Here is a 23,078-nt window from a genome sequence, read left to right as displayed (position 1 = left end):
AGACTAACCCCCCCCCCACCATTACCTTTTCTATATCTCTCCTCCTTACCCACTTTGAAGTATAACAGCAATTCCTCTCTCTTCCCCTTCCTAGTATCTTATTCCCAACATGCTATTACTGGGCATGCTCCTTACTACTTATTCATTCCTCTGTGAACTCTTATCTTCCCACCTCATACATAAACCTTTCTATTTCTTCCACTTTGACTATAATTACTTCCACTTGTACTTACCCTCCAGATTTTTTCTCCTACTTCCCTGTCCTCTAAAATTTCACCACCTACCCTGTGTTTTACACCTGATATGACCTTTTTATTGACCTTTCATAACCTTTTTATAGCATTTTTAAAGACAAATTCTTACCCTATATACAAACATTGAATGTTCTATCCCTTTCTCTTGGTCAAAATACTGCATTCTACCTTATTAACCTACTTCTCACATTCTGTTTATTTTTAGTTTCTATATAACCTAAACTGATGGAGAAATTTTTATTTACTTTACATATTACATGTATCCTTTTTTGTATTGTGTTTCTTTTGTATCGTCTTGATTTTATCTAGTTTAAAAGCAGAGCTTTTCTCCCCGGGCCTCTACTGAAAATGGACATATATCCAGCTGGACTAGCCCGGTCAACAAATGTAAAATAAAATAAATAAAATAAAAATTTATTCTTGAATACCTGGTTTATACAGTTCAGTGATAAGGGCAAATAAACTAATTTCTGATAAAATATCTGCATATTAGACAACAGACAGACACACACACACACACACACACACACACACACACACACACACACACACACACACACACACACACACACACACACACACACACCACCTTCAGCTAACTCCCCTGCAAGTGATTTCAGTCATATCCCAGTAATATGAAGTTTACAGTTTACAGAGTGTGTCAGGAAATATGGAATATTGCATACCAGTCAAGAAAAAATGTATGCATTTCCCAGCTAGTAAAAAACAAATCACAACCTTGTACTTCATGCATCAAAAGCCTTGCCCCCAGTGTATCAGTCAGTCAAGCAAGAAAAGTATCTTCTTGCTGCAGGAAATGGATTTAATCACATTACCTAAAGAATCAGAAGTACCCTGTAGAGCAATGTGTGTGTATGTACCTTTAAGAAGCTATCTGAGGGCTTACACAAAAGTGTATAAATACTGAGCATGTGCGAGCCTAACTGCCATTTTTTAGTAAACTGTTGAGATGTAAGCATGTGGGTCTATGTCATAACACTGAAATTTCAGAACGTTGGATTTTATAACATTGAGACCATAACATCGAAAATTCAAAACACTGAAAACCCAAAACATTGAAAATTCAGAACATTGAAAGTGTGCTTCATAACACTGAAAACTACATTGCACACGTAAATAAGATCCCCGCCACCTACACCACCACCTAACTAACAAACACTTTGTACTACGTTTCTGCAGGGGGACAAGCCCTCCTACACCCCCCCCCCCCGTAAATTAAATATACCCATACACTGAGGTTAGGAAATTAACTTTTTTCCACTGGAGTGCAATCTTGGAGTTGGTATATTTAATTTACAGGAGTTGTGGGGGGTGCCAGAGGGGGCTTGCCCCCCTGCAGAAATGTAGTACAAAGTTTGTTTGTTTGTTAGGGTTGTTATAGCTGGAGAGGATGTTATTTACATATACACTGTAGTTTTCAATGTTATGAAGCACACTTTCAATGTTCTGAGTTTTCAATGTTTTGGGTTTTCAGTGTTTTGGGATTTAGATGTTTTGGTCTCAATGTTATAAAATTCAGCGTTATGAAATTTCAATGTTATGAAGTAGACCCAAGCATGTATGTATGCAAGGTCTGTCTGTAAATCAGCTTGTTTATATTTTATGATGCTGCTTTCCATCCTAATGAGTTTCTAAGTAATAAAGCATCTAAATGAACTACCCCGCCTGCTTGTCATCTATGTTAGAGAGGTGACGAGCAACACAGTGTCAGAAGAGGAAAGGGAAAGGTAAGCCCTATTTACATAATAAACAGGGTAATACCGGGAGTGTCAACAATGGTGAGCAACGGGTCATTGTGAATAGGATGATAATTCCCTACTCTAATAAGAATTTGAAGATCAAAGATGTTATCAATAAAAATTGGGGCATTTCAACCACTGACGATAGGATTGCTGAGATAGTGGGAAGAAAACCCAGTTTTGCATATAAAAATACATCATCACTGAAAAGATTGTTTTTCTATGAAAGTAATATGAAGGGATTAATCTTATCTAGTAGACAAGGCGCCTTCTCTTGTAGACGGTGTAACCAATGTGCTTACATGTCTGGAAGTAATTGCTTTATACATCCAGACACAGGTAATGAATTTAGATTTAATTTTTATGCTGACTGTAAATCTAGAGACCTAATATATTTGGCTGTTTGTCAGATATGCTTGTGCTTTTACATAGGAAAAACAGAAGTCTCAGGGAACGTGTTAGACAGCACATATATGCGATTAATAGAGAAGATGATCATAATGCTTTGGCTCGACATGTCTTGAATGCAGGCACGCTACACAAATTTAAATTTACTGTGTTGGAATTGTTTAAAAAAACTGACAGACTGGGTGACATCAAAAATCATACTGAAGAATGTGAGAATAGGTGGATAATTAAATTCCAGGGTTATAAGGGGCATGGGCTCAATGAGAAGGTAACTTTGAAACTATTTTTAGCAGCACGCCCTATAAACATTAGCTTTATAAGTCGTACAAGGGTTTTTATGTATATATGTTTTTATACTTATAGTTTTTAGTGAAATATTTCTATTTCATATTAAATTTATATATTTATACACACACATATGTTGTAGTCAATACAGTGCTTTAGGAATATTTTTATGAATATACATTTTTGTCTTGTGTCTCTTTAAAATGTTTTGTGATACAACACGTGATGTAATTGAAATGGCTATGATTGGCTGATATTTCTATGTACTACTATTTGAATGAGTTGGGACTTAGTGCAATTGTTTAAAGTCTGATGAAGCGTTGGAAAGACGTGAAAGCGCTTACTTTGTACTGCAGTGATTAAACGTGTTTTTATATATCTGCTGTGGCAAGCCTCATCTGTTTTTTCGATATATTTCACTTTGTTCTTTAGTGGCTCCTTGTCCAGGACTGTTTTGTCGTGTTTTTACATTAAGAACTCTTACCCAAACTGAAATGCAGTATGCTCAGATCGAGAAAGAGTTTTTGGCAATTGTGTTTGTATGTTCAAATTTCCACGATTATGTTTATGATAGACCTATTCAGATCGAAATAGACCACCGACCTTTAGTCACTATCTTAATACAGCCAATGCATACAGCTCCAGCCAAATTGCAACATATGTTAAGATTGCAAAAGTATAATTTCAGTCTTGTCTACACAGAAGGCAAACTTCTTTATCTTGCTGATACCTTGCCCAGATCACCCAGAAACACAACGGAACAGCATGAGAATGATAACCTTGACTTTGAAGTCATGGAAGTGTTCAAAAGACTTGCCAAAGTGTGGGACTTTACTCATGTCACGAGTAGCCCAGAGTATCCACATTCAAATGGTTTAGCAGAACGTTCAGTTCAAACTGCAAAACAGTTACTGGAGAAGTCAAAACAAGACAATAGTGATGTTTTCCTGAATGTCTTGAATCTCAGAAATATTCCGCATGATAAACATCTTCGTTCACCTGCTGAAAGACTTCTGTTGAGACAAACCAGAATCACATTACCAATCGGTAGTCAATTGCTGATTCCATGTGTTAAGAACAAGTCAGTGAAAACCAATCTCTTGCAGAAATGTTTAACCCAGAAGTCCTACTACGATAAGACCAGCAAACAGCTCAAACTATTACAAGATGCTTGGTTCATAGGTTCATACTAGGCTATCTGCCCTAAGGCATTTATAAGCCTAGCCAGAGTGTGTTTGGCTTTCGCCACCCATTTTAAATTAATTTTGCTATGCCCTTTTTCGTGGGTTAGTATACTGTGCCTCTGTCTAACAGTGACACAAAAGTAATACCTGGGGTAAACCTACGATCTCCCATCCACTCATATAGGAAGAAGGATAAGTGGTAAGCATGCAGACATTCAACGATTATGATCGGATTGAAGTTGTGAAGAATATTTGCCTGGAGCAGAGATTGTACATTGTAGAATCACACATAGTAAAGTTTAGGCAGAATCGGAAACATTTGATGCCGGTGTCTTGAGTCTATACCACAGCACACAGCCTGTGAGAAAGATTCTTTGTCACAGACTGAGTTGTCTAGTATTCCAATTCCAGAGGAAGTTCTGGAGAATATTCCCATTCTTGTGATGAATCCAGAAGTTCCTGATATGACTTGTTCACTGAAGACTGCCTCTGTTGCTAACATAGTTCAGATTGTTATGTTACCAAATCCAGTCACATCTCCAGACCATGTATAGATACACAGCAACTTGGACATGAACATTGTTTGTTTCTCATGTTTATAATAATACATGTCTAACTTTAATGTTGTTTTTACTAAGGGCAATCTTTTTAAGAGGGAGGATGTAGATCAATGTATGTGTGTGTATGAACCTTTAAGAAGGTATCTGAGGGCTTGCACAAGTCTATAAATACTGAGCACGTGTGAGCCTGATTGCCATTTTGTAATAAGCTGGTGATATGTAAACCCATATATATTTATATGTAAGGTCTGCCTGTTATCCAGTTTGTTTGTATTTTATGATGCTGCTATCCATCCTGATGTGCTTCTATGTAATAAAGCATCTAAATGACTACCCCACTTGCTTGTTATCTATGTTAGAGAGGGACAAGCGACACATCATAATCACAAGAATATGTGCAGGGGCAACTGTCCAAGAAGCAGTATTTTTGTAATAATAGACTAAGTATGATGTAAGTACATTAACTGCACTGACAAAATATTTCATCATGAGCTTAATTCAAAGATATGAAGTATTTTCTCTTAAATTAGAAAAATCTTGCCCTTTTCAAAATAAAAAAGATTTACAAAACTGGTTATGCAGCACCTAGTGAGGTAGAATTTCCTAGGTGATGTTGAGATAACCCAGGACTACAGATAATGTAAATGTATGGCATCAGTGAAGGAAATGATATTATACCATGACCCCCCCCCCAAAACGTGCACGCTGACTGGCCAGCGTGCCCGTTGTAAATCGAGTTATACTAATGGAAAAAGGTCCAGTCGCCCGGACTTTTTTCCATTAGTATAACTCGGTTTTTTAAAACACTGTCTCGCTATGTTAAATGGGTTTAACATAGCGAGACAGCTTTAAAATAAGCAACGGAGATCTCCGTTGCTTATTTTAAAGCTGTCTCGCTATGTTAAACCCATTAAACATAGCGACATGTTAAACAACGGAGAAAGCAAGATCTCCGTTGCTTTTTAGTGTTTCGCTATGTTAAATGAGTTTAACATGGCGAGACAGTTTTAAAATAAGCAACGGACATCTCCGTTGCTTATTTTAAAACTGTCTCGCTATGTTAAACTCATTTAACATAGCTATAAAAAGCAACGGAGATCTTGCTTTCTCCGTGCTTTTGCCCAACTCTGATGTACTGCGCAGGCGCAGTACATCAGAACTGCGGATGCCAGACATCTGCGGAAGGGCAGTAAACAGGCATTATACTATGCCATTATTTAAGAAAAGTAATAGTTTCTTTTCTTAAATAATGTCATGTATAATAGCAATAACCACTTCTGGGTGTGGGTAATGCTAAATTTACCCACGGTTGGCTTTGTTTGGTCCCTCCGGCTTCGCCCTCGGGACCAAACCACGCCAACCGTGGGTAAATTTAGCATTACCCACACCCAGGCGTGGGTTATTGCTATAATAATACATACTTTAAGGTTACTGCCATACGTACCACAGAAAATACCAGGCTTTGAGGAATAGTAATCAAAATTTGAAAAGGGTGTAACTGCATTTATATCCATGTGGTACTCTCTCCCTTATCATCCACAAAACATGAAAAATAGTTATTACAGCACATACTGCCTTTATTATCAGTAAACAATTCAACATTCCATCTGTTTAGCCAATCAGTGGTCACTATGGTATCAAGTTCTGGCATGCCAATTTTATACTAACACCATCAACAGCTTATAACTCTACAATATGAATACACAGGCATTTACATATATATATCTATATATATATATATATATATATATATATATATATATATATATATATTTCTATATATATATATATATATATATGGATCTACTTCACATGATCGAACTTTTAAATGTTCAAATTCATATGGCTGAGACCATAAGATCGAACATTCAAAAGTTCGAACATGGTAAAAAAAAAAAAAAAAATGAACTAAACATATCTAGCGGGGGGGGGGGGGCAAGCCCCCCCTACACACATACCAGCACCCATATGTACATATATGAGCATAACATATAAACACACAAGCCTTTACATGAGGCAACAAAAGGACATGGGTATTATGCAATAGATTAGCAAGTGCTTTTTATAGAAGGATTTTTCTCATTTATATGAAGCTGCTTTAAGATTAGAAAACATGTGATTTAACTTTCTGACACAGTCTGGCTAGGTAACATTCAAAACCAAAGGATTCACCTGCTCCTGCATGTGCACCAGTCTATTCTGATGTCTAAAAAGGATTAATTCTTTTTGAAGGATGGACGTTAGCTTGGGTAGGGCAATGTCTACCTGGAACAACAACTGATCAAATGGAGCATGCAAAGGTTATGACATATAAAAATCTGTTGATGAAAGAACTAGAAAGGTTCTCTGATAACACAAGTGCAAATGTTTAAGCTTACCTGCTGGTCCATAAGGACATTGTGGAGAGACAAAGCTCTGTGTACTAAGCCATGATTGTTCATGTACTCTAACCCCTCCAGTATTTCATAAGCAATGTTCAGTACCTTCAAGCCACTGTAAGAAAATTGGATACAAATTATTTTGAAGTTTGATTCATATGGCTTTTACAGTACAAAAGATACAAGAAACAATTCAACTATATAGTGCAAACCTGACAACCAGATGCTGTGCCTTACAGGAGCCTCATTAAATAAAATGGAAAAAAATATGAGTTTCTTGACAAGTGGCATCACAACTTTACATTTAACACAGTACTGCTGAAGCTAACCGTGCATTTCTGCCGACCTTCATTCTCTCCTCAAGTCGAGCTGAAGTAAAAACACACAGCAGTAGGAACTACTGCAATTTTAACAGGACATTTTGTCACAATTATTTAAAACATCTTCCCCACACAAAAAATCAGTACAGCCAAAAACTGAAATTAAAATTTTAACAAAAAAATTCTCATCTAAAATAATCTTAAATTTAAAAGGGAACTATGCAAAGCAAATATGTAGTATCAGAATAAGTAAGTAAGCTTTGCCCTCTCTGCTATGCCACAAAAATAATTGCAATTTTAATGCAAATAAAATACCAATCTTTGCTCAAAACACAAAGACAGCAGGTATGAGCAGCAACTAAATTACACCCAAGTCGAGGGAGAAGCTATAATGCCCAGTGCATCCTCAAGATGGAACAATTCATGGTTAACTAAACGTATTACCTTTTATATACAGAATTGGTGTTCATCATCTATATATTTTCAGTGTGGTAGACACCTTTTCATTGCCTAGACTGTTTCCTAAAATGACTGGTTTTCCTGCTCAGTCAAGCCCCCTCATTAATGTTGATAGGCTGCCAAATGTTGAAACAGTACCAGACTTCCATAAATGCATGATATTTGCTAGCGCCATAATCAAATTAAGCAAATTAGATACATGCTTTGCGATACATTTTACTCAAGCTATGTTCAAACTATAGCTCAATGATAAAAACTACAAACCCAATTCAATATGAAGTAATTCTACTATAAATCTTTGTAGATATGCTTTGAAAGTGTCTACCAATGAATACTCTTAGAAAGAGTCCATCCATGTTTTTTCTTTCTCCTCCCTAACATTCCCCATAACCGCCAAAAGATGTGGGAACATATGTGGCAGCTTTTCAGGAGTGCAAAACACTTTCAACAAAGGTTCTGAATCTTCTTGATTTTGCAGCATAACTCAGGAACAGACATATTTGAGATCTCAGCTTTCAGGAACTGAGTTTGGCCTCCTTTTTAAAGTCCATATATGTATCTTTTTTTGTTTCATTTAACACTTTATAGGCCATATTAATCAAACTCTTACATAATAGTTATTCTTCCCTGGCTTCTGTAATCTAATCTGTTACTCAAGGCCTGCCCACTTAAACATTTGTAAACTACTTCAATCTTATTACAGCAGACAGTAGTGCCCAATAATCTGTCACCTTTTCATCCCAATCGAACTTAATACAGGCATTGTCCCACAGTAATACCTGCCGTGCATCTAGTAGCTATACTGGAAGTATAAATTAAGAATTTCACTACAAGTCTGACTGCTTTTTGCCTGCTTTAAAAAATGTATTGGTGCTGTATCTGTTCTTCAAACCCAGCATTTAGCACTTAAGCTCTTTACTAAAAAGGAACCTCTCACCACAACTGCCTTGTAGCCATATTCAAAAGGCTTACATTGTTTACTAAGCCCTAATTCATTCAAAAGTAAACCATTCTTTCACGTTTTTTTTCTTTATAACAGGCCTGAAATTGTAATCTCAGTTGGAAAGCCTTAATTTATCAGTTAGGGAATCCCAGCCAACTACATTTCTAGGCAAGGACAACTTGTCTCATGCCACTGAAAGGCATTACACAGAAAATTGAGCATTCATTGTTTAATTTAGGAAGAAAGGTTGCTAGAAGCATTACTTAGAATTACTGGCCAATATATAATACATGTGACAACATAAACTTCTTGAGAGCCTTACTCCCTGGTCATTATCCAAAGTTAACGTTTTCCACACCTAATAAGGGCTGGATTTCACTAATATGTTGGACAGCCATACCCCAAATGCATGTCCGAGAAGTTCCATGGATAATGATAATCTTTTTCAAATCATCCAATAAACTGCACTTTAAACAGCCCTTGTTTTTGAGACATTAATTCTGGTGCCTATACAACTACCCATATTTAAGCAACATCTCCAATAAACAGACCACAAACTTAGTGGTACAATTACAAATTCCTGGACGGCTTAATGTTTTATCAAAATTGTCTACTGATGCATATGGACTTTCATTTACAAATTTACAGTACTTACAGAATCTGTAGTAATTGCATATTATTGCAACCAGATTCAAAACAACTCACTATTGAAATACTGACATGTCATTCAGGTGCCACCCAAATTATTAACATTATTTTGTGAGAAATTATTTATTACAGTGTTATTTCTTTTTCCTTTATAAACCTTTTTAAACCTGTGTTGGCGATAAGCATCTCTGGGATTTGTGTGGTAATGAGAAAAATGCTGACAGGAGAGAAGTAAGTATTCCATCGCCAACGTATGACATGGCCATAAATGTAGCCCGAGGCATGCATCCCCAACTGTTGCTGCAAACAATGAAATAATGCAGTGCCAAACAGCCAAAAAAGGGGCAGATTTAAAATAATTACTTTTGCAAACTTCAAATGCGCATAGGACAGGGTTGGTATTTCCATTTATTGTCTGAAGGAAATAAAGTGTGACTGACACCTTAACCATCACAACAGAAAATGTGGCATACTGTATATTTTACACATGGAAGCCATCGACACATATGCACTTTACAATCCACTTCAGATAATCCTATAAAGTGAGCAAACAGTTCACCTTTTCAACATGGCAACATTTACATCAACATAATACTACATCCGACAGTTCGACAAAGTGTAAAATTGATGCAAGAAAAGTACAGTTTTGTACCTACCATAAATGTAGATGTTCGAAGATCCACATTGCTGCAGTCCTTACACTTGGGTAGTCCGCTGTCCTCGATCGGCCCGAATATCAAAGTATTAGGCTGACGTCGGTCAAGGCGCTTAAGACTGACATCAGGGTACAAATGCGCATGACCGACGTCATATCCTCAGTCTTTTCTTGCCCCAGATGTCAGAAGACCCTAAACAGAAAGGTCAAAACCAAAAGACAGCAAAAAACAACCAACCACCCTTGCACTAATCATATGAACAATATATACAATATGCACAATATTTACAACCCAAACCACACAACCGCCTCTAACAACAGAGGGGAAGGAGGGAGGGTAAATTGGACTGCAGCAATGTGGATCTTCGAACATCTACATTTATGGTAGGTACAAAACTGTACTATGTTCTTCATCTCACATTGCTGCAGTCCTTACACTTGGGTAGAATCCCAAAGCAGAGGTAAGGGAGGATGGCAAGACTATAAAGTAGTAGGAGCTGCCAAAATGCCCTGTAAAATAGCAGTGGCAAACCCAGCTCTAGATTTAGAGTAAAGTGGAAGGTGGTAATGCTTAGAGAAAGTATGCACTGAACTCCAAGTAGCTGCCTCCAAAATATCTTTAGTTGCCACCCCCCTTAAAAAAGCTGTAGAAGTGGCAGTAGCTCTAGTGGAATGAGGCCTAATCCCAGCTGGAACCTCCTTACCATGATGGGAATAACAGAAAGCAATACAAAACCCAATCCACTTAGAAATAGTTTGTTTTGACACAGGCTTGCCCTGAGAACCCAAAGCAAAAGAAACAAACAACTGCTGAGACTGCCTGAACCCTTTAGTTCTGCTCAAATAATATCGCAACTGCCTGTGTATATCCAAGGTGTGCAAAATCTTTTCCCCTTTATTTTGGGGGTTTGCATAAAAAGTAGGCAAATGAATAGTTTGGTTTAAAGCCACACTAGAAACCACCTTAGGCATAAAGGAAGGATTAGTACGTAAAGATACCCTATCCTTATGGAAAATTAAGAAAGGCTCAACTGCCATAAGGGCCTGTAATTCAGAAACCCTTCTCGCAGAGGTAACGGCCAACAAAAAAGCAGTCTTCCATGATAAATATTTCAACTCGGCAGTAGCTGCAGGCTCAAAAGGTTGTAGAGTGAGTTTCTCCAACACAAAATTGAGATCCCAAGCAGGAGTAGGAGCTCTACGTGGGAGTCTTATATTCTTTGCCCCTCTAAGGAATTGCTTAAACAAAGGATGAGAAAACAATGGTGGATCACAGTCATAGTGAGCAGAAATTGCTGCAGCATGAATCTTAATAGAAGAGAAGGACAAACCTTTGTCCAGTAACTCAGCAAGATATTGAAGAGCCACACTTAAATTAGGCTTAGCAACATCAAATTCCTTTGCTGCACTCCAAAATAAAAATCTCTTCCATTTATCTGCGTATACTTTCCTTGTACTAGGCCTTCTGGCCTCCAAAATAACATTCAAAACTTGCTGCGGAAGCTGAGACCCTCCAGGGTTTAAAACAGAATATGCCAGGCTGTTAGGTGAAGAGAGTGAAGTTTGACATTGAGTAAATGACTGTTCTCTTGAGACAGCAGGTGTGGAATCGAAGGCAAAGGCCATGGAGGCTCCCGAACCAGACTTCTCAGTAATGGGTACCAGTGCTGTCGAGGCCAATCTGGAGCTATTAGAATCATCTTCGGCTTGTCCTGTCTGACCTCTAGGAGTACCTTTGGGAGGAGAGGCAGAGGTGGAAAGGCATACACATGAAGATTGCTCCAATTGAAAGAAAGAGCATCCACTTTCCAAGCTGTGGGATGAAACCTTTTTGTGCAAAACTTTGGCAGCTGGTAGTTTAGTGGAGAAGCGAACAGATCTATGTCTGGAGTTCCCCATGACACTGTCAATTTCTGAAATACATGAGGATCCAATTTCCACTCGTGGGGATCCATAACTCGTCTGCTCAACACATCTGCTAAGGAGTTCTGTGCTCCCGGCAGAAACCTTGCCTGAAGATTGAGCTGTAAACTGAGAGCAGTCTCCCACAAAATCATTGCTTGCCTGCATAGAGGATAAGAATGTGTTCCCCCTTGCTTGTTGATGTACCACATGACAGTTGTGTTGTCTGTTAGAACCAACACCTGCCCTGGAAGAAGTAAATCCTTGAAAGCTATTAATGCAAATTGGACTGCTAACATCTCCTTCAAGTTGATATGTAGATGTTGTAGTCTGGCAGGCCACGTGTCTTGTATCCACTTTCCATTTAGATGAGCTCCCCAAGCTTTGTCTGAGGCATCTGTCGTTAGAATCTGACTCGCCTCTGGCCGGGTCACAGAGAGTCCCTTGTTTAGGTGACATTCCTGAGCCCACCACAAAAATTCCTTTTGAATGCAAGGTATTATCTGAATGACAGTGTCCATATCTTGGCAGTGCTGAGTCCATACATTTTTGAGATACCATTGTAGCTTCCTCATATGCAGTTTGGCATTGGGAAGCACCAGAATACAAGACGCCATGAACCCCAAGGCTTGAAGGACTGTCCTTGCAGTCAGCCTGGACAGATGAGACAATTGATGGAAGTAAAGTGAAAGATTCTTTTGTTTGTCCGGGGTCAAAAAGGCCATCTGGGATGCTGTATTCAGTCTCACACCCAGAAAGCACATGTCTTGAGAGGGTACTAGACTGGACTTTATTTCGTTCACAGAATACCCCAGGCATCTTAGCACTGCTATCACATATTGCAAATGATGAAGAAGCTCATCCCTTCCTTTGGCCAGAATCAGGCAATCGTCCAAATAAGGATAGATCTGTATTCCTTTTAGCCTGAAGAAAGCTATCACTGGAGCCAGAACCTTTGTGAACACTCTGGGCGCAGTAGATAAGCCAAAGGGCAATGCAGAGAACTGATAATGAGAAGTCCCAGCTCAAAATGCAGATACTTCCTGCAACTTAGCCTGATAGGAACATGAAGGTAAGCTTCCTTGAGATCCAGAGTCACCATCCAGTGATCTTTGCCCAGCAGAGGTAAAAGCTGTTGTAACGTCAACATTTTGAACTTGGGAATGTCCAGATAAGTGTTGAGGATAGACAAATCCAAAATTGGTCTCCACGTGTTCCCCTTCTTTGGTACTAGGAACAGGCGTGAATAAAATCCTAGGCCTACTTCTGGCAGAGGGACCGGCTGTATGGCCCCTATTTGCAGCAGCAGAGAAATTTGTTTGTGAGCCTCTATTCTTTGCTGAGGAGGAACGTCTGGCATGCCTTTGAAAGGAGGCAATGTATGGAAATAAAACCTGTAACCTTGGTGTATAATATCCAATACCCATCTGTCCTGGGTAATTAAACTCCAATTTTCTTTGAAGAGTGCCAACCTTCCTCCCAAAGGTGCTGCCAGACAAGAAGGCTCTGGCAGCTGAAAAGGTAGGTCATTGGGCCTGTTTACGAAAGGAATGGCCCCTGCCCTCACCCGAAGACTGTGCAGGTGAACTCCCTGTTCTAGGTCTGAAAGAGCCCTGAGCTCTACCCCTACCACGTCTAGATCTTCCCCTAGACTGTGAATCATAAGAAGGGTACGTCCACCCCTTAGCAGGCCAATTCCTACTAAACTTGGAGGCTGAACTTGCAAAAAATCTTTAACAGTCTGCATAGACTTAGCCTTGTCTTCCATTTTCTTTAAAACTGCCTCCACAGGTGAACCAAACAATACATCAGACTGTAAAGGAGCATCTAAAATCCTTGTTTTAACATGGTCAGATAAGTTCTGATCCCTCAGCCAGGCGTGCCTGCGAAGAACTGACCCAGTGGCAGCCACCCTAGACGAGGTCTGTACAGCATCAAATCCACATTGTAAAGAATGCTTACCCACCTGTTCAGAAACATGTACCAAATCTTGTAATTCTTTACACTCAATGCCTTCCGCCAGAGCATCTAACTTAGACTTCAATTGAGAAAGAAGATAATTTTGATATTTCAACATGTGAAACTGGCAATTCAAAGCCCTCATAGCTAAGGTGGAAGAAGTATAGACTTTCTTTCCCCATCTATCCAAAGCTCTGGCCTCTTTATCTGGAGGAACCGGATTTTTTACCACAGAGGCCTTGACACCCTTAGGTCCCTGACTAACTGTTTCTGGGTCCGCCCTAGGACTCTTATACAGATATTTATGAGCTTCAGGCACCCTGTAATACCTGTCCGGTTTAACAGGAGCAGGAGGCAAAGAATCAGGATTAAGTGAAGCCTCTGCAAACACATCTTCCACAACATCCAGAACAGGAGGAATAGCCAAAGGCCTATGCTGGGGTAAAAGCAAAATTCCCTAAGCCTTTTCCTGGAATCAGAGAAGTCGTGACCTTCCCACTTAAAATGTTCCCTCATACAATGAATTAGAAAAATCCTCTGGAGGAGAAGCAGAAGGAGTAGAATCATCCACATCAGAATCAGAATAAGGAGAATACTCCTGCAAGTCTTCAGCCGAAGACTCTGAAACATCCGAAACCTGCTCAAAACTCCCCAACTCTGGTTCCACCCTAGGCCTCTTATCAGGAGGGGGCAAAGAACCTCTAATCAAAGTAATTAAATCTTCTGCCATTTTGAGCATGTGCTTCTTGGGCACAGATCCTGAAGAACTAGGAGTGACACCAACAGAAGCTAAACCTGGCCTGCCTCTGGGAGAAGCCTTGGAAACAGAAGGAGAGGGCCTAACCACCCTAGGAAGGGAGGGGAGTACAGTAACCTGAGAAGCCCCTTCAGCCTGACCTGCCTCCTGAGAGGCCACGTCCTGCAATATCAAAGTCTCCCCCTGGGACTCCAGAGAAGCCTCCGGTGGAACCACCGGTTCCACTGACGCCTCCAAAGAACCGGCGTCCGGTACGGACGACTCTTCTTGCCGGGGTTTAACTGCTTTGTCTTTGCGCTTCTTCGAAGAAGCGGGCGTCGGAGCATCCGACGGCATATTGTAATTGCACCGCTTCCCGAAGACCAACCTGGCACAATCTAACCTTCGCTTAATAGTGCGCTTATTAAACCTAGCACAAAAGCGACACCCAACAACGTCGTGCTCAGGCCCCAAACAAGGAATACACAAAGTATGATAATCTCTATGCGGTATCTGCTTCCCACAAGAAATACAGTTATTCACTTTTTCTGACATCCGGTAAACCACTGAGGCAAGAAAAAACTAAAATATTCCCCAACGGGGTACTTAGCCAACTTTGACTCGGTCTGAAACTCCGAATTCGAAAAATTTCAGAACGCCGAATGGCACTTGCAACGCTGCTTCTGCATCGGACCATGCGGCAAAAAAGACTGAGGATATGACGTCGGTCATGCGCATTTGTACCCTGACGTCCTGATGTCAGTCTTAAGCGCCTTGACCGACGTCAGCCTAATACTTTGATATTCGGGCCGATCGAGGACAGCGGACTACCCAAGTGTAAGGACTGCAGCAATGTGAGATGAAGAACATCACTGGTTAGTATTGGAAAGTGAAATCAAATGTTGCTGGTTACTGAGATATGTTGAAGACAAAAAAAATCATAAAAACAGCACCGCTTATTTTTTTCTTTCTTTCTTTAGAATTTGGAGACTAGATTGCAGAAATAAAACAAAAAAAATCCATGACCCTGACTAGAACACTCAAGCCATTTATTGAAACACACTAAGTGCTTTCACCCATAAATCTGTTGGGCTTCTTCAGAGTAAAGACAACAATACAAACTACCCTATTACAGAAAGAACAGGTGAATGATCAATCAGGCAATTGTCCAATTAACCAATAGTAAACAAGTTGTAGTTAAAAAACATTAAACAGCATTCAATATAAAGACCAAGAAGGCTCACTATTGCTCAAATGAAATGAAAATTAAAAACCATAACAAATTCTTAAAAAGTAATGTAAAACCCCAAACAAATGGCAAGTATCATCAAAGACAAAATGTAAAGCTAAAATTGTGACAATATCATACAAAGTATGACTTGTATTTCAAAATATTGGAAATAGAAATGCTATCATTAATGCCTGGTGGTTTGGTTGCATCCAGCAGTAGCTGCCATAAGCATTCTCTTATTTCCAGTAAAGTTTTAAAATCCCCACCAGCATCAGTCTTGGGTACCCTATCAATACAAAGAATAAAAACTTTTTAAAATTTACACATGACTCACTGTGGGTATACAGAGCACTAACTTTTTTCTTGTTTTTGATGTCTCTGTTATGTTCTAGAAAATGTTTTCTTAACTTACATATAGTTTTACCCACATAGAATGCATGACAGCTTAGGCAGGTAGCTAAATAGATAACCATGTCCGTATTACAGTTACAATATCCAGGACATTTAAACAATCTTCTATGGTTGATAATAACTACTGAGAAAGACCAGTGAAACACAGCTCTACTTTCCACCAAAATGAATTTAATAATAAAACTTTACAAATCTCTAGCGCCTCGGCTGTTGCCTTTACAGAGTAAAAAAAAAAAATTTTCTTTTGTAATCCTACTTTATATACATTCTTAGCACATCATTTTGCAATAAATCAATTAAACAATTAGATAAAAACTTCTAGAAAATTAATAATAAAACAATTAACATATAAAACCCTGCCAACTGCACTCCTTGTTAAGCCCCCTGGACTGCAAAGTTTCATATTTCATAATAAGAATAGCTTCCTTTTTCCTTAAAATACATTTTAACAAATCTTCATTACCATACTGATATTCTATAGTTATTATCAATTTGTTTTTGGTCTGTGGTTGTCATAATCTTCTATTGTTACTAATGTACACATATGGACCATCGTTGATAAACTTACAAACGCTACACATTCTGCATTTGGTCACTGGACCTATTTCTAGCAATTCTTTCAAATTCATCCTTTTGCTATATATAAAGATGGATACAGGGCCTAGTGTATTTCTCAGATCACCAGTAAACACACTGTCCCGTGTCATTTGGATAATACTTTTTACCTTAGGTGCCATGTGATTATATTCTAATATAATAGCACCACCCTTGGTAAAATTGTTTTGTTCTGTAGACCCTAGGTTGTCAATATTACTCAGATCTCTTTTGTCATCCAAAAGAATAGGCTGAAAGGTGGTTTCTTAAGGATCACATTTCGTGTCCTAAGCAGTAGGTCCACTGGGTAACCTCTACTCCTAAACATATCTATAAGTTTAGACATTTCTTTCCTAAAAAGTTCTTCTTGACTAACTAGCCCTGACAAACGTACTATTTGTCCTTTCACCACATTTTTCTTTCGGGTGTAGTAATACCATCTAACCAGTGTTTCTTGCATCAATTTTACACTCCGTCAAGCCATCGGATGCACTATTATGTTGATGTCAATGTTGCCGTGTTGAAAAGGTGAACTGTTTGCTCACTTTACAATCCACTTCAGATAATCCTATAAAGTGCATATGTGTCGATGACTTCCGTGTGTAAAATATATAGTATGTCACATTTTTCTGTTGTGATGGTTAAGGTTTCAGTCACACTTCATTTCCTTAAGGCAATAAATGAGAATACCAACCCTGTCCTATGCGCATTTGAAGTTTGCAAAAGTAATTATTTTAAATCAGGTCTATATTAGAACACTGAACATTCAAAATTTAGAGTGTTCTAATATCAAACCCTATAAATCGAAAATTTAAAACATCAAACATTCAAAACAGTGATTTTTATCCTAGAGAAAAAAATTTGCTGTTCCAAAACACATACACACAACACAAGCACACCAAACAAACAGCAATTTACACACATTCACCTAAACTCTTACACCTAACCCTACACTAAACTATACATACACCATTAACTATCCACTTACCTTAACCCAAACCCTAACCCTAAGGTCCGTCACTATCGCACAATCACCTCACCCGCGCCCTAACCCTTATGTCCACACAATCGCACACTTACCTGACCCACGCCCTAACCCTAACCCTACCTGAAACCAACCCGTAACTTTCCATCACAGTGCTAAAAATACCGAAGCAACAGAAATGGACAACCAAATTCTTCCCCTAGGAAAAAATTTGGTTTTCTGTTTCTTCGATATTTTCAGTTCGCTGAAAACGGGTCAATATTAGAACACTCAAAATTTTGAACGTTCAGTGTTCTAATATAGACCCGTTAAATCCGCCTCTATTTTGGCTGTTTGGCATTGCATTATTTCATTGTTTGCCCAGACTGTTTGTGGCAACATTTGGGGATGCATGCCTCGGGCTACATTTATGGCTATGCCATACGTTGGCGATGGAATACTTACTTCTCTCCTGTCAGCATCTTTCTCATTACCACACAAATCCCAGAGATGCTTATCACCAACACAGGTTTAAAAAGGTTTATAACGTTAATAATTTGGGCAGTACCTGAAGGAAATGTCAATATTTCAACAGTGAGTTGCTTCGAATCTGGTAGGAATAATATGCAATTACTGCAGATTCTGTAAGTACTGTAAATTTGTAAATGAAAGTCCATATGAAAGTCCATATGCATCAGTAGACAATTTTGATAAAACATTAAGTCGTCCAGGAATTTGTAACTGTACCACTAAGTTTGTGGCCTGTTTAGCTACTTGCACAGTATTCCACATAGGAAAAACAAAAAAGAATCTTAAAAGACAGAATATATGAACATGTCTACAACATTAAAAATGTAAATCTACCAATTCACTTCACAGACACATCAGAATGTCTGAATTACAAAAAGATTTCTAATCTTTGCTTTAGAGTTCATACTTCTGATAGGGGAGAAAACAACTTATGTTAGAGGAAAAATAACTCCACTGGCAGCTCCGATTAGAAGCTACAAAAAGATCAAATCGAAATGACAAAGTGTCTATTGGTAGTATATTTAAAAGGAGAGGAGAAACTCTAATAGTTTACTGATGTGTTCCTTTAATGCAATCTGTATTTGAATCTATCTTAATTAATTAACTATATTTTCTATACATTTTTTATACAGTTTCCATGCATTTTTATACATATTCATAATTATAAAATTAAATATTTGTAGACTGTGCTATTTGAAGTATATTTAATAACTATGGTTTGTATGACAGCACTAGCACTTTAAATCTTAAGAAGCCACAATTTTCTGCCATTAATAGAAGCATTGAATTTATTGGTTACTATGGTTTGATACTTAGTATTTAAAATTTGGGTCTTGATTATTTTTTTTTAATCTGATGATACCTTCAGATAGAAGGCAAAAGTGCTAAGAATGTTAAATAAGTACACTGTGATTTTTACTTATTTTTCTGCCCTCAGTCCATTCTTTAAGAGTTACATACTTAATTTTTTATTTTTCAACAGCTGAGTTATTTCTGCCTTTTCTCTTTGCGGAGTTTGCTAGAGGGGGTATGGTGCTTCCTTTCTGAATGAACTGTTACCACTCGGATTTGCATCTGTTGCTTAGAATATGGTAATAACAGTGTCCCACACACTGCTGTAAAAGGCTCTCTGCAATGTCAAGCAACAGCTGACACACACACACACACACACACACACACACACACACACACACTTGACTGCAGTGAGAATAGAACCCCTCCCTATCTAACTACTTAGACTATAGAACTCAGTACTTTATGCAAGCACCACGGGCACAAGTCCAACCTGTAGCATCTCAGATAAACCTTTATAGCTAATGACATAAGCAGTGCCTGTTGAGAACATAATAGTGTCACACATGCTAGTGCAAAATGCTCTCTGTAATGTCAAAGAGAAGCTGTAACACACACACACACACACACACACACACACACACACACACACACACACACAGTTGACTCAGTGAGAACAGAACCCCTACCTAAGTACACAGACTACAGAACACAGTACTTAATGCAAGCGCCAAGGCACAAGTCTGACTTTTGCAAGACTGCAACTGAACTTATAGTACATGACATCAGCAGGTCATGTGTGAGACAAAATGTCAAGTCAGTCTTGCTCCATTTGATTTTCAGAGGTGCAAAATTCCATTAAGGCAGGGTTCGGGACTGCTCTGTAGACCAGGCACAAGTCGCCTCTCAGTAGTCTATATAATACAGAGCAGAGTGACAGGGCCTTCAGTCTGTCCATGTGGATCATGTGTTGAAGTCCATGGATTTTCTTGGTGAGAAACTAGTGTCTGGTGAGGCACATGCCAAAGAGAGCATTGTACTCTTATTAATGGTGTGATGAGGGACGAGTACAGTGGAGTTAAAACATCCCCATCCTTAGCCTTGGATGCTATACCCTTACTTAAGAGGTGTGCAATGTAAAAGGCCTTCCTTATCACTGTGGGCACATGATGATCAAAGTTGAGGTTATCAACCTACATTCCCAAATCTCTCACCACTGGGTTGGAACTTAGGGGAGTATTATTAATAGTGTAATTTGTAGGGACTTCTCCTTTTCCAAGAAGGGATAATAGTGCATTTTCTGGGTTAATTCTAAGTCTGTGGCTTTAGCAACAATCACTTTTATATGCAAGCCATTTTGTAGTATGTTGACATAATGTGGGGATACAATGATTGCACCCAGATTGCAGTCATCAGTGAACCTGGTGAGCCACAGGCCACCCGTTTTCACTTGAATTTCTGAGAAATAGATTCCAAACAGTAGGAGGGCCAGCACAGACCCTTGTGGACCACCACTGGCAACAGGTCTGCTGGTACAGATGGAATCCCCAACTATAACTGTATGCATTCTGTTGGTGAGCCAGTTGGCTACCCATTTAATGATGTATGGGTTAATCCCCAGCTGGGTTAGGTTTTTCAGTGATGCCTGAGTGGGTGATTGTATCAAAGTCCTTGGCCAAGTCAAGACAGGCAGTATGCACTGATTTGCCTTCATCAAGGGCTTTGGTGACACTCTTGAAGAATTCCACTAGGTTTAGCAGGCATGATCTGCCCTTAAAGCCAAATGGGGTCGGGTCAAGAGTCTGAAGGTCAACAATGAATTTGTTAATAAGGTCCAAGATGATTCTCTCCATGGTCTTACAGACAAGACTGGTCAGGCTTATGAGTCTATAGTTCCCCCGGTTAATTGAGGGACCCCCTCTGTGCAGGGATTACGGTTGCTGTTTTCCGCTCTGCCGGGACAAAGCCAGTATTTATGCTGTGGTTGAAGACAGTAGCCAGTAGTTCCACTGGCTCTTGCTTTAGACCATTTAGTAAGCAGCCTGGGATGTTATCCAGTCCAACAGAGGCTGTGTTATTGGGCTTGGTGAGTGCGGTTATGACCTGTTTTTTGGCGATAACAGATAGAGAATAGGTGACAGGTATGCTTTGGACTATGACTGGTGGAGACAGGGTGTGAAATTTTCCCAACCCTGTCAGCTAACAGGCTGCATGTCCTCAGGTTCAGTATGAGTAGTACCATCCACTATGAATTCAGTGGAAAGCTGGGCCTTCCCTTTTACATTACAGACATAGCTAAAGAATGTTTTGTGATTATCCTTAACTATGGATGCTAAATTTGTTTCATAATTAACTTTAGAGGACTTTAGGAGATGTCTCTTGTTGTATAATCTATTTATGCTAGATGTCCACCAGGGCTGCTTGTTTTCTTGTGAGCAAGTTTTTATCTATTCTGGTACAGTTAAGTCTATACACTTGTAAAGGTGTTTATACAGGGAATTTGTGTATACCTCCATATAGGAGTCTCTACAGTCAGTGGTGGCAGGAGGTTTGAAACTATTTATGCCATCGCTTAGGGGGCTATAGTTTGCTTTGGAGAAATGTTTCAACCTTTTGGATCCTGAGTTGGGGGGGTGGGGTCAGGTACGATTTTTACATTGAATGTGACTGATTTATGGTCAGATCTTACCAGGGAGGGTCTCATACATGGGGTGGTGCAGCAATCTCCCATGTTGGTGAGTACTAAGGCCAAGGGCATTTGAGCCCCTTGTGGGGGTGCAGACTGACTGCCCCAGAGCATTCTTGTTTACAAAGTGCAGGAACCTTAGGTTGAGCATGTTTGAGCTCATATATGTATCCTAAATGATGGAAGGATAGCTAAAGTCACCCATGCCTAGGGTGTTTGATTGTATTATGATGGACTCAAGTAGGTCCAAGAAGGCAATGTGTGGTTCTCATGGTTCATTTTGGTAGACCTGTAGCTAACAACCACATGGAAGGGGGTCTCTCCTACAGTTACTTGGACTTGCAGTAACTCCAGTGAGTCGCACTGCTTAACCAGTCTTGCAGTATTTGTCTTTTATGAACATGGATATATCTCGTTTGGTTCTTTCACATTCATTTTGTGGCCTGAATGTGTGGAAGACATTACAGCTTTTCATGGCAAGAGTACTCTCTGGGGCCCTAAACCATGTCTCTGTGACTGCACAAACATCGACATCTTCACAAGTAAGAAGTGCCTCTATTAAGTGTAGCTTCTGATTTAGAGTCATATCATTAAGCAGCATAACCACAACTTTTCTTTTAAGGATAGCTTTATGTCAGGAATTTTGTTCTTATGACAATGCCTAAAAAAGACACTATGGGGAAGGCAAGTACCTTGGCCAGTAACCAAAAAGTAAGAGGTGATAGATGAAGACCATCCCTGGCAAAGCATCATGGTCTGTTGACCATATCATCTCAGGCTGACAATACTGGATGCCCCTGGAATGACACCAGTATCTAAGCCAATTATTGATGCTGATAATTCTTTTGTTTGTACTGAGGCATCATCCTGGGTGAAGGTAAGAATGCTGCTTAGGGCTATGGGCATACCTGTCTGGGACACATAATCTGAGATGCTCAGTCAACTCTCTCTTCATATAGTCCATTGAGGTATGTCTCAAGTCATTTACTCCAACACAGAGAGTGAAAGAGGTGTAACTGTGCTTGTTGTTGAAAGACTTGAGTGCGTGCATGATTTTGTAGATCCTGGCACCTGGCAGGCAGCTAACCGTGACCTTTTCCTTGTACAACCTGGTGAGGAAGATATCTGTGCATCTCACTATGGATTTGCCTATGACCAAGACATTGGTTTTGAGGTGTTTTGCCTTAAGGGCTTAATGGGCAAGACACTGATACATTTGCTTTTATGTGTAGTGGGTTCCGTTGGGACTTTAATGTGTGCAGAAGGTTTCCATTTGTGAGGTCTCTCCACTTTTGGTAAGCTTCTAATGAGTACCTCTGTGTATGTGGGTTTACATATTGTGTACTTGGTTTGTTGAGGAGGTGAAGTGTGTGTACTGTCAACCTGTTTTGATATCTGGTTTGTTACCTGAGAGAGAG

At 39.3% G+C, this 23,078-nt stretch overlaps 1 protein-coding gene across 2 annotated transcripts in view; it reads right to left on the bottom strand.

Moving 5' to 3' along the window:
• The window catches only part of TBCK (TBC1 domain containing kinase), a 1,512,759-nt gene that overhangs the window by 1,283,866 nt on the left and 205,815 nt on the right, over positions 1-23,078 (bottom strand). For both annotated transcript variants that reach the window (XM_044061297.1, XM_044061298.1), the window contains one exon: positions 6,830-6,944. In XM_044061297.1, the coding sequence (XP_043917232.1) occupies positions 6,830-6,944 (115 nt within the window). The remainder of the gene's footprint in view (positions 1-6,829; positions 6,945-23,078) is intronic.

This window comes from Protopterus annectens, chromosome 2.part0, assembly GCF_019279795.1.
Source record: "Protopterus annectens isolate FY-2018-M chromosome 2.part0, PAN1.0, whole genome shotgun sequence".
NCBI classification, from domain to species: domain Eukaryota; kingdom Metazoa; phylum Chordata; order Ceratodontiformes; family Protopteridae; genus Protopterus; species Protopterus annectens.
This window is presented reverse-complemented; position numbering and strand designations above follow the sequence as displayed.